Genomic DNA, 11225 nt, shown 5'->3' on the forward strand with positions numbered 1-11225 from the left:
TTTCTCTTTGTCTCGCTCACGCCTGTCTTTCTCTTTGTCTCGCTCACGCCTGTCTTTCTCTTTGTCTCGCTCACGCCTGTCTTTCTCTTTGTCTCACTCACCCACTCTGCCTCCCTCCCCCCCCTCTCTCTCTCTCTCTCTCCCTCTCTCTCTCTCTGCCTCTCTCTCTGCCTCTCTCTCTCTGCCTCTCTCTCTTTCTTGGTTTCTCCTTTTCCCTCTTGCTCCCTCTCACCCCCGCATGTGTAGATCGGCGAGCATGCCACCGCTGCCACCCGTCGCCGGCGCAAGGTCAACCGTGACGGTATTACCACCACGAGCGGTCCGGTCGGCACGGTCACCTCAGCCAACGCTGCGGAGTTCCTGGACGACCTGGATGAGGTCTTTGAGGACGCTGATCTCGAGGCCCTGGATCATGGCGAGGACCTGGTCGAGCATGGCAACGCCATGCCCATCCGCGAGGACGAGGGCTTCTAAGGGCACATGTGTCCTCCTTTGCCATAGTCCCCCCCCCCCTCCCCCCTCTCCTCCTCTGGCTTCCTTTTGCCCTCTCCATTTCTCCCTTATGCTGCTGTGCCGCGCCTGGGCATGCTCTCTGTCCCTTTGCCAACGCCGGCATCTGTGTGCTCGCCTTCGTGCCATCTGGCGACCAGGCGAGATGGAAGTGGCAGGCATTCGACGCTCTATGCGTCGCTCTCGCTCTCTCTCCCCCTCCCCCTCCCCTTGCCCCCCTCTCTTCCTCTCTTGCGACTCGTGTATGCCCTACTTTCGCTCTCCCCCCCCCCTCGTCTTTGCAAATATATAATAACAAATCATGCGAGTCCCACGATGCGCATATCCACACGAAAGGCCAACCAAATCAGACGCGGGGTCTGTTCACATGGCCGGCGTGTATTTTCGATAGCAAGGTCAAAGTAGGGAGGAGACAAAAGAAAAGGACAAGGGCCTACATCGAGCGGGGGAACGCCGCAAAAGCACCTCGCCAAAAGGCACCGTATATGCGTGCTGGCTTGTTGTGCGCGGACAAAGGCTTCCCCCGACAACAGCAGCAGCACCAGCACCGGAGGAGTTCGCAGACAGGCCCGGCGGCGCAGAGCCGGGGAGGTGATTGCCGCCAGCCTGCCGCCGCTCAAACCGGCGCCGAGTAGAAGAACCCGGCGTCGGCCGAGGGGGAGGACGCCGCGAGTTCCGTCCGGAGGCGCTTGCTGCGGGACAGGCCAGCGCGGGCCTGGCTGGCCACCTGAAGAGACTCGGCATGGCGTCCGGCACGGCCGAGAGCGGCCACCAGGGTGCCGAGCTTCCGCTCGTCAGCCTGGTACGGCTGCACCAGCCACCCGGGAAGGGGAAGCCCCCGGGACTGGGCAAGCCACTCGTCCAGCACCGCGTCATAGAGCTCGAGCTCGGTGCCGGCACCGCCACCAGTGGCATCGGCCGCCTCCGGCATGGCATCGGACAACACCGCCAGGTAGTTGGTCAGGCGCTTCCAGGCCTCATCGGCCCCCGGGGCCCGGGACCCGGCCGGCTGGCACAAAAGGGTCAGGTAGACACGCGTCAGCAGCCGCAGGAAGACCGGGCCAAACTGCCCGGCACCGGATTGCGTAGCCAGAGTGAAGGCACGGTCAGCATGGCCGGCGGCCACCAGCCCCGCCAGGGACTGCTCAATGTGCTGCCGGAGCAGCCCCTGCACCGGGCCCACAGGCAAGGCAAAGAGCCCAGCCCCGGGAGCAAGGGCAAATGCCCCGCCCAGGCAGGCAGCCACCGCCTCCTGGGGATCGTCCAGCCGGCCGGACGCCGGGCCCGTGCCTGTTGTCAGGTGCAGCAGCAGCGAGAGCCGGGCCTGGGCCGCGGCCGTCTCGCGCTGAACCTGCGCCAGCGTCCGGACCGAGGCCAGGACCGACGAGCCGGCGGCGTCCTGGCCGACCGCCAAGGGGGAGGCGGTGACCGGGCCGGTGGCGGCCGCCGGGCCGCCAACCGAGCGCGGCATGATCGACGCATCGCGCAGGTAGAAGAAAGCCTCCGCCCGGGGAAGCAACGACAGCAGCGAAGCCGACATTGCCAGGGCGTCGGCCACCAGCTGCAGGAGCCCGCGAGCGGCGATCGGCGACACGCGCGACTGCTGCGCGCCGGCCCCAAGAGCCAGCACCCGGGAGGCATAGATGTAAAGGATCCGCGCGGCGGCCCGGTGGGCCCGATTGCTGACATACAGCGAGGACAGGATCTTGTGATAGCAGACGCCGGTGGAGAAGACCTCAATCGGCCCGGCGGTCGTGGGATCGGCCTCGGCGGCGGGGGCAGCCTCGGCGGCGCCCGCCAGCAGGCGCGACCCATGCTTCAGGTCGGCCTCGCACGCGGCCCCGAGCTCGGCCACCAGGGCCACCGGGATGCACACCGGCGAATTGTGGGCCTTATGCTCGAGAGTCCGCTCGAGGGCCGCACGGACCGAGTCCACCGGGAGCTCGGCCAGCAGCCGAGCCTGCCCGGCCTCGCAAACCGTCGACACAAAGCGCTCCATGCAGCTCAGCTCCAGGGCAGAGCCACGGACAGTGTGCCGGGCCTGGTCCAGGAAGGGGCCGAAGATGAGCGTCCCACCGCCGGCCTGGCGCGAGAAGAGGGATGACGGCTCGGACGACAGGACCGCATGCGGCAGGCGCAGGGCGCTCAGGCGCAGCAGCGTGTCAAAGGCCTCGGTGAAGCGACCCAGCTGCAGGCGGCTGGTGAAGAGTTGCATCAGCACCGAGAAGTGGAAGATGGCCACCGCCACGTCGCTGGGAACCGAAAAGTCGGACCCGGTGCCGGAGTCAGTGCTCTTGGTCTCGGTCGGGCCCAGGTACAGTTCCAGCACCGTCTGAGCCAGGTGCTCGACCAGCTCCAGCGAGTGTGCCATGTTCAGCAAGTCGAAGAAGTGGTTGATATGGGCATAGAGGGCTTCCGGCGAGGCACCGGCCGTCGGCACCGGGGCCGCCTTCAGGATCAGCGACACCAAGTCCCGGCCCGGGCGGCTGGCCAGGGTCAGCGCCTGGCCGGCGCCGATGGCCAGCTGAATCTGGGCCTTGGCCACGGCACGCAGGATTCCAGCCGACCGAGTGGTTGTCAGCCCGGCCAGCTGGAGCACCGCGCTCGGGGCGACATCCAGCAGGGCGAAAATGCCCTCCAGGCAGGACAATGCCCGGAGCCGGCATTCGGCGAACAGATTGCCGGACAGAACCAGCGGGTGCGTGGCCGAGCGAGCGGGCTGGAGACACGAGGTGCGACGAAAGGGAGCAAGGCAGGGGCGGTCGCGGTGCGCATGGCGGGCGGGGCGCGCGCGTGTGTGTGCGGGAGAGAGACAGAGAGACAGAGAGGGAGAGAGAGAGAGAGAGAGGGGGGGGAGAGAGCAAGAGGGTGAGCTTCAAACGAAAGCGAGAGGCGCCAAACAGGCGAGAGGGCGAAAAAGGACGAAAAGGCAGCACGCGTACATCCAGCAGCAGGAAATCCGTCAGGCGCACGGCCGAAAACAAGTCCACGATAGTGGCAAAGGCAGCGGCGGTGCGCGACTCCTCCGGCCCGGTGGGAGTGGTGTTGGCCGACCGGCGGAAGAGCACCAGCGCCAGGGCCGCATGCGTCAGCAGGAAGCGCCGGCTGGCCACCGCCCGGGCCAGGCGATTGGGCGTCCAGGCACGCTGCTGAGCCTCCTGGCGGATGGCCCCCAGGAGAAGCTCCACGCCATTCAGCACGGCCGAGTAGCTGACGGACCCGGCGGCCACGACCGATGCCAGGCTGCGAGCCAGCTCCACCACCGAGGTCAAGATGAAGCTGCCGGGGATCTGGGCAAAGGGCGCATCGTAGATGATGGCCCGGGCCGAGATGCCAGCCGGCCCAAGAGGAGCCTCCTCCGCGGCCAGGAGAGTCGCCGCCTCCTGACCACCCGGAGCCCCGGCCAGCGCGTCCAGCACGGACGCCCAGCCGATGGCCGGGGCAGCATCAGAGGCCCCGGCCCCGGGGCCGGTCGATGATAGCCGGCACAGCGCCCGGTCGAGGGCCACCCACAGCGGCAGCAGCCCTGTGCCAGTCAGCACGGTGCCATACGCCGCGCGGGCCAGGCGGGCGAATGCTGCCCACGGCCCGATGTCCCCACCGGCCTGGGCCACCAGCTGCTCTGCCATCTGGGGGAAGGGCGCGGCCACGAAGGCCCCAAAGAGATCAACCTGCCCGAGGGGCCGGATCTCGGAGAGAGCCTGGTGGCGCAGGAGGACCACCAGAGGCCCCTGGCCCCCGGGCACCGGGGCATCGGTCAGGCTGCACACGGCCACCGGGGTCAGGCTGCGCTGGTATGCCTCCAGAAGCAGGTCCAAGAAGTGCCGCCAGGAGGCCAAGACCGCTGACTCCAACGAGGTGCCCAGCTCGCGGGCCTTCTGCCCCGCGACGGTCAGGATGCGCCCGGCGCACAGGCCCAGCACCTCGGCATCGGCACACCGCAGCGGCGCCTGCGAGAACATCTGCACCGCCTGGCAAACAACGGCCATGGAAAAGAGCCCCGGCGTGGCCAGGAACCGCGTGCCCACCGCGCTGATGACCTCCGGGTCCAGGGGGAAGCCCAGCCCGGCGGCGGCCAGGCGCTCGAAGAAGGCAAACTGCTGGAGGACCGGCGTCAGCAGCCCGGTCTCCAGGGCCGGCAGCAAGCTGACCACCTCCCAAGCCCCGGGAAGCAGCGGCCCGGAGGGGGCCTGCTCGATGGATTCACGATCCATCGGCAGCGGACAGCGCGCCAGCAAAACCGACTCATACCGGGCACCAGCCGCCGAAAGGGCCGCCGGGGTGTCGCCCACGGTGAGCATGGTGTCCGGGGTGCGCGCGAGGGCCCACACGTGCTCGGTGTCGATGGTGAAGCGCTGCACACCCGTCGGGGCCGGCAGGCGTGGCATGTTGATGCGCTCAATATGGTCGCTACATTTGCGGGGGGGCGGGGGCACGGGGACGGGGGGGGGGGGGAGGGGAGAGAGTGAGAGGGGGGGGGGGGGGGGGGGGGGGGGGGGGGGGGGGGGGGGGGGGGGGGGGGGGGGGGGGGGGGGGGGGGGGGGGGGGGGGAAGGGGTGCGTGCAGCCGCCAGGAGATGTGGCGGCAGGGCCACGGGTCAGACATGAATGCAAGCACACCAACAAAGGGCCAGAGGGGGCAGAGGGAGGAAAGGGCGGAAGAAAAGGCAGGTCCCGGGGGCCTGATGCAGCGAGCGCGATGGGCAGCCATGAACGCACTCGGAAATGCGATAGTGCAACTCCGCGAAGAAGGGACCAGATTTGTCCGAGATGTAAACCATTGCCCGGACGAGCAGCTGCTGGTGGAAGATCTCCTCGTCATCGCTGCCGAGGGAGTCCATGTCGGCGGCCTCCTCGGCGGTGATGGCATCCGCGGGCGATTCCTCGGTGTCCGACAGATCGCCACTGCCCAAGCCAGTCAGGGTGGACGCCGTCGCCGGGGTCAAGGGAAGACTGGCCGGGGAAGGGGGGGAGGGGGACAGGAGAGAGTGTGGCAGGGAAGATTAGGAATGGGAGCCTCAACCGGGGGAGAAGAAGGAGGCGGAAAGAGGACCCAAGCATGTGGGAGGGAGGTGGCGTACATGGAGACAATCTGCAGGCTGTCCGAAGAGAAGGGCTGGTCCAGGAGATTGCCCACCGGGGACTGTGTCTGCTGGGGCGTATGGGCATGGGACTGGCGGACGAGCGGCAGGAGGCTGTGCGTGTCCAGGCACTTCTGCGTGGCCACCGACCAGAGCTGGACCACGCCACCGGCGGACAGGGAAAAGAGGAAGACATCGCGCAGGGTGGGCTGGTCATGCGTGGGAGGGGGGCTCGAGTGAGTGGATGACCCGGCGAGCGTGTTGGACTTGGGGACAGGCCAAATGACAGCAGGAGGCCCTGGACGGGGAGGAAAATCGGGGGGGGGGGGGGGGGGGGCGTACATGGTACACAATGCGAATGGCCACAAAGGGGACAGCCTCTTGCACGGGCGACACAAAGCGCCGGAAGAAGGACTTCAGAGACAATCCCGTCTCGAAGGACTCCTGTGTGTGTGTGTGTGTGAGAGAGAGAGAGAGAGAGGGCGAGGGTGAGGGTGAGTGAGGAAATCTCGGAAGGTTGGACGAGAGCCACAAGGCAGGAGAGGGCCGCCGCTGTGATGTGCGACAGGGTGAAGGGCAGTCGGGAAAGCAGGGAAGGCGCGGAGGCGCGCGCATGCGCACAATATCCACCGGATGCAGGGCCACTTTGGTGCCGCATTCGGAGATGATGGCCGTGCGCAGGGACCCGCATGCCAGAGCCACCACCGCGTCCGAGGGCGACACGGCGGCCAGCAGCGAAACCCCGGGACGAAGGCCGACGGAGCTCTCGCCCAGCAGCGGCCCGGACACAAAGTGCACTGTATCCACCCAGGGCTGGAAGGCGCCCTGCGGGGCAGGCGGCGGGACCAGGCGCAGGCCGGCGCCCTCCACCATCACCAAATCCAGGACCAGGCGGAAGAGCGACCCGTTGGCCGTCAGGACCAGGGCAAAAAGGCGACCAAGGGGACCGGCATTCACCCCGGCACTGGTGCTCGGCACAAAGAACACCGCCGGGTCCGGGACCAGGGGCTGCTCGAAGGTGAAGACAATCACCTCCTCGGCGACCACGGCGTCCGGCGCATGGTGCGGCCCCTGGGCATCGGTCGAGGCTGAGACGGCCTCTTCGAGCGCCGGCCGGGGGCGGATTTGCAGTTGCAGGCGGAGGCGCCGGTCCTGGCCGCAAAGCAGCAGCGTGGCATCCTCCGTCAGCGGGTGGGCCGACCCGGTGGTCGGGAAGACCACCACCTCGTCGGACACAGGCTGTGGACGCCCAAAGTGGCAAGGCCGAGGGGGCAGGCGACAGCGCGGGGGGGGGGGGGGGGGGGGGGGGGGGGGGGGGGGGGGGGGGGGGGGGGGGGAGGCGTGAGTAGGGGCGGGCGGGAAGGGGAGTGAGAGGGGGGGGGGAGGGGGGACGGAGGGGGGAAGGGGGGGGAGAGAGGGGGGGGGGGGGGGGGGGGGGGCAAGGGGGGCGGGGGAGGGAGCCCGGGGGGGGGCGTGAGTGAGTGGCACAAGCGAAATGGACCCACAGAACCGCCTGGGGGCATTGACACACGCGCGTGCGCGCACCTGAACATGGTTCGACGCGCACGGGAGGATGATCTCGAACTGACGGTCGGTGAAGGAGTCGAGGACCTCCCCGAAGACCGGGGTCGCCAGGTTGGGCGCCATGCTCTGGGGGGGGGGGGGGGGGGGGCGACAGCCGGTGGGGAGCAGGGGACAGGGGAACACAAAGGGGAGGGGTGGTGGTGGTGGTCGAGGGGTGGAGGAAGAAGCGCCAACAAGCGCCAGGGAGGGAGAAGAGGGGGAACAGGGGCGAGGGAGAGGGTAGAGGCGGCGGGGAATGCGGCCCACGGAAGCAGTGTCCCCAGGGCGGGGACACAGAAAAACCGTTCCCCCCCCCCTCCCTGGAGAGGGGCTCCCAGGTCGAAGAGAGGCGCCCCCCCCCCTCCCCCTGGGGACGAGCAGCAGCCGGCGCCTAGACAGCATGGGAAGGTAGTAGATGTGGTGCAACCTGCCTGCGCGCGTGTGGACGCTCCCGCCGGTTCCCCGTCCGCCCGGAAGAGCTCGCGGACCACGGGCGCATCACCGGCCACTTCGGCCCGGTGCGTGGGCAGCGGCCGCCCTGGGTACATTGGCACCCTTGTTCAGATCATGCTGGTCTCGGATCACGCGCCACTGCAGAAGATGGTTCTGGCGCGCGAGCTGACACTTTGGCGCGATCGCTTTTCAGGTCGGAGACGAGCAGGGCGCGGGCAGGCGGCCGGGCGTGATTGCCCCCGGTGGCGACATTGATTGTTAGCTCGCGGCCGCCGCCCTGCGCCAGCGGCCCCGCCGATCCGACTTGGGCCGATCGAGCCTCCACCACCACGCCAAAGACATGGACACGGTGAAGGGCGTGCCCAGCGACGGGCCGCGGGCATCGGCCATGCTGGGCACCCTCCCTCCAAACGCGATTGCTCCCGCCCTGCCCCCGCCCTGCCCCCCCCCCCCTCCCCCTGGCCTCGCTATCCCCCCGCCATCTGTCCCGCCAGCTGCTTCCTCCCTTCCCTGCCTCCCCGTCACCAGTATGGGCACCGGAATCTCGAAGCCGGCTTTCACCGGTGGCTTCCATGTTCTCGGGGTGCGTCGGCTCCTCGGATTGGCTGCCGCTTCTGCGCTGTCCCTTGCCGCGCCTCGTCGCCTCGCCGCCTCGCGATACGTGCTAACACCCCTGCCATTGTGCGACTCATGCGCGCGCACACACACACACACACGCACGCACGCATGCCCACATGTAGATCCAGCCGGACTCGCCGGCCAGCGAAGCTCTATTGGAGCCGCTGTTCGATTACATTGTTGGCATTGCCTCGGTGGACCTGGTACAGATGCCAAACGTCCCCCCTCGCCCCCCCCCCCCCCCCCCCCCGCTCGAGGTCGCGCCCCATTCACACCTAACCACCACCTCGCAGATCCACACGCCCCAGCCGGAGAATGAGCTGGTCACCCAGCTGCGGAAGCACCTCCACCAGCCGGTTGAGCTGCTCATCTTCAATACCCGGAACTGCGAAATCCGAAGTGCGTCCCCCTCCCCCCGGCCATTCATTTGATCGCCCATGTGACGCGGCTCCCCTCGCTGACCACCAAGGGCCGGGCGGGAAATGATGATGATGATCATCATCATCATCATCATGGGAAACAAACACCCTCCCATGGCCCAGGCGTTTCGATTGTCCCCAGCAACAATTGGGGAGGCACCGGCTTGCTGGGCGCGCGAATTCGCTTCTGCCGCCCTTCCCCCTCCGGACTGCCCACCTGGCGCGTGCTGTCGGTGGAGCCCGGGTCGCCGGCCCACGCAGCCGGCCTGGAGGCCGATACCGACTTCATCGTGTCCTCGCCCGATGTCCTGCTCCGCGATGACCGATCACTGTCCGAGCTCATCGCCTCCCTGCGCGATGGGGCGGTCTTGCGGCTGATCATTTATTCCTCCGCTCGCCGGGCATTCCGATCGGTGGTCATCAACATTCGCAAGGATTGGGGCGGCACGGGCAAGCTTGGCTGCGATATCGCCAGCGGCACGCTTCACCGGATCCCGGCCGATACCGACGCCGATGACACCGACGCCGGCCCCATGGGCCCATCCTACCAGGCCTCCCGGGCGGCCTTCGAACAGGGACGAGGCGTGCGCTCCAGCCCCCCGCCGGCTGGGGTGCCTGTCGAGTCGAACCCTCCGCCAGCCCCCGAGCCCGGAGCCCCAATCCCCAGCCCATCACCAGCCACCTCGGAGACGGCCATGCCGGTGGTCATGCCGCCGCCGGTCCCGGGGCCGGCTCCTGATGCCGAGGCGCCGGCGGCCACTTCGCCCGCGCCGCCCACCGAGGCTGCTCGGCCATCGGCAGCAGTGTCGCCCATGTTCATGGCCCCGCCACCGCCGCCTCCCGAAGTCGTGTCGTCTTGACATGCGGCAGTCCCCTCCCCTCCCCGCTGCATCTTGCTTCCTCTGTTTTCCCCTGGCGCCGGCGCCGAATACCATATTTACATTGACCTGACGCTTGGGGAGCCCCCCCCCCCACCCCTGGGCAAATCCCACCAAGATGCTCGGAGGAGGGTGGGATCTCGAGGCAGCGCCGGCCGGGTGTCTTGCATTTTCCTCTTTGTATTGGCCACTTTCGTGGGAGCCACCAAGCGGCCTCACGACAGATCGGGATACCTCTCGGCGAAGGCCGCGTCTTCGGCGGCCAGGAGCCGATTCAGCTGGTCCATCCACCGATCCGAAAAGCCGGGGCTCGCCGCCCCGAGCGCGGCCACCAGGGTCTCGTGGAAGTCCAGCTCCTCGGAGGTGGCGGCCAAAACCGCCGCCGGGAAGCATTCACAGCTGACCGGCGACTCGGTCCCGGGGAAGGAGTGCTGCGTCGGACACCGGGCAGGGCAAGCCGGGCCGGGGAAAAGCCGGGCCAGCGAGGGCGAAGGGGGCAACGTCAGAAAGAGGATCCTGGCAGCCCACAGCCAGGGGCGCCTTCGGAGGCTGGCAGGCAGCGGGGGAGAGGGGCAGCGGGGCAACAGAGAGAGAGAGAGAGGGAGAAAGAAAAAGCAGCAGAGAGAAATTCGCATGGCTGCGCACCACAAGAAAGCCGCGCGCCGATGCGTGGATCAAAAACCGGCCGCCCTCTGGCGTATGGACTTGGTGCGTCACGAAGAAGGTGGACGGGCAGTATGTGGCGAAGAGGCAGTTGTCGGCCGCCGCGCACCCGCCCTCAAAGAGCTCGGCCGTCTTCAGGGCGAAGGTGTTTTCGGCGAATTCCTGGCAGACCTGGTCTCGCAGGCTGATCACCGCCTCGGCCGGGTACTCACCGAAGTCGCTGATCTTGCCTGAGAAAAGCATCAGCCCGCGGGACTGGCCCTCCTCGAGCGGGGCATCGGCGGCAGAGGGAGACATGGTGGGTCTCAGGGGAAGGGAGGCCAGACAAGGAGGGCCTCAAGTCGCAGATGCGTACACACACACACACAGACGCGCGTCTAGGAGAGTGGCAGCAGTAGCAGCAAGACGGGAGGGGGGGGGGGGGGAGGGTTCACGGGGGAGGGGAAATGCTCGGGCGCTGGCCGGGCACTGCTCGCGGCCCGGCGGGCGACGCGCGCCCAACAATCACAGCCTCCCTTGGTCGGCGACGTGCCGGCGGGGTGGCCCCCCCCCGCCCCCTGCACCGGGCAAGATGGGCCCCCTTTTTTGCCGGCCGGGAGCGCGGCGCCCGGCGATGGACACACGTTCGCCGGCACTCCGCCATGGTTTCTACGCTGGCACGTGACGGGCCCGTTCGGCGGCGGCCCGGCTGCGGGCCAGATCGCCGACGACCCGCCGGGCGGGGGACAACGCGCGCCGGCCGCGGAAACTGGGCAGCCGTGGCTGCAGGCCGCCTGCTGCCCGAATGGCGGCGGCCCGGCGTCCGGAGGCGCCTGTCGGTGGCTCTGGCCGGTGTGTGGTGAGTCCCACTCCTGCCAGCAGCCACCAAGACACTTGGGTTGGCCTGCCCGCCAGCGCGGTGTCCACACGGACCCACCCCCTGTGTGCAAATGCGAAGGCGGATGTGGGCACGGCGGGACCCACCCCGCCAGGCTGAGGCCCCTCACCGTTTTCGGGCGCTGCCCCGGCGCCCTTCGGCGCCCGGGCCCAGGCACCCCGAGC

General features: G+C 68.5%; 4 protein-coding genes across 4 annotated transcripts in view; 2 read left to right on the forward strand and 2 right to left on the reverse strand.

The window, feature by feature from the left end:
• H696_03885 (hypothetical protein) overlaps positions 1 to 832 on the forward strand; it is a 2406-nt gene extending 1574 nt beyond the window's left edge. Inside the window, exon 6 of the mRNA XM_009497746.1 lies at positions 247 to 832. Coding sequence (XP_009496021.1) covers positions 247 to 474 — 228 coding nt within the window. The 3' untranslated portion in view covers positions 475 to 832. The remainder of the gene's footprint in view (positions 1 to 246) is intronic.
• A 4-nt stretch (positions 833 to 836) lies between these two features.
• H696_03886 (hypothetical protein) lies at positions 837 to 7237 on the reverse strand (the record flags this gene model as incomplete). Its single annotated transcript, XM_009497747.1, has 7 exons — positions 837 to 3229; positions 3453 to 4920; positions 5229 to 5462; positions 5591 to 5799; positions 5933 to 6034; positions 6212 to 6829; positions 7136 to 7237. 7 exons carry the CDS (start codon positions 7235 to 7237, stop codon positions 1127 to 1129), a joined length of 4836 nt encoding a protein of 1611 aa, XP_009496022.1. The 3' UTR covers positions 837 to 1126.
• An 819-nt stretch (positions 7238 to 8056) lies between these two features.
• Positions 8057 to 9591, forward strand: H696_03887 (hypothetical protein). Its single transcript, XM_009497748.1, has 4 exons — positions 8057 to 8189; positions 8347 to 8427; positions 8518 to 8623; positions 8767 to 9591. The coding sequence occupies exons 1-4, from the start codon at positions 8136 to 8138 to the stop codon at positions 9501 to 9503; spliced, it is 978 nt and encodes a 325-aa protein (XP_009496023.1). The 5' UTR covers positions 8057 to 8135; the 3' UTR covers positions 9504 to 9591.
• A 63-nt stretch (positions 9592 to 9654) lies between these two features.
• On the reverse strand, positions 9655 to 10602 carry H696_03888 (hypothetical protein). The gene is made up of 2 exons (XM_009497749.1): positions 10167 to 10602; positions 9655 to 9952 (listed from the first exon to the last, which is right to left on the reverse strand). Exons 1-2 carry the CDS (start codon positions 10479 to 10481, stop codon positions 9737 to 9739), a joined length of 531 nt encoding a protein of 176 aa, XP_009496024.1. The 5' UTR covers positions 10482 to 10602; the 3' UTR covers positions 9655 to 9736.
• Between the last annotated feature and the right edge of the window lie 623 nt (positions 10603 to 11225).

This window comes from Fonticula alba, assembly GCF_000388065.1.
Source record: "Fonticula alba strain ATCC 38817 unplaced genomic scaffold supercont2.6, whole genome shotgun sequence".
Classification (NCBI taxonomy): domain Eukaryota; order Rotosphaerida; family Fonticulaceae; genus Fonticula; species Fonticula alba.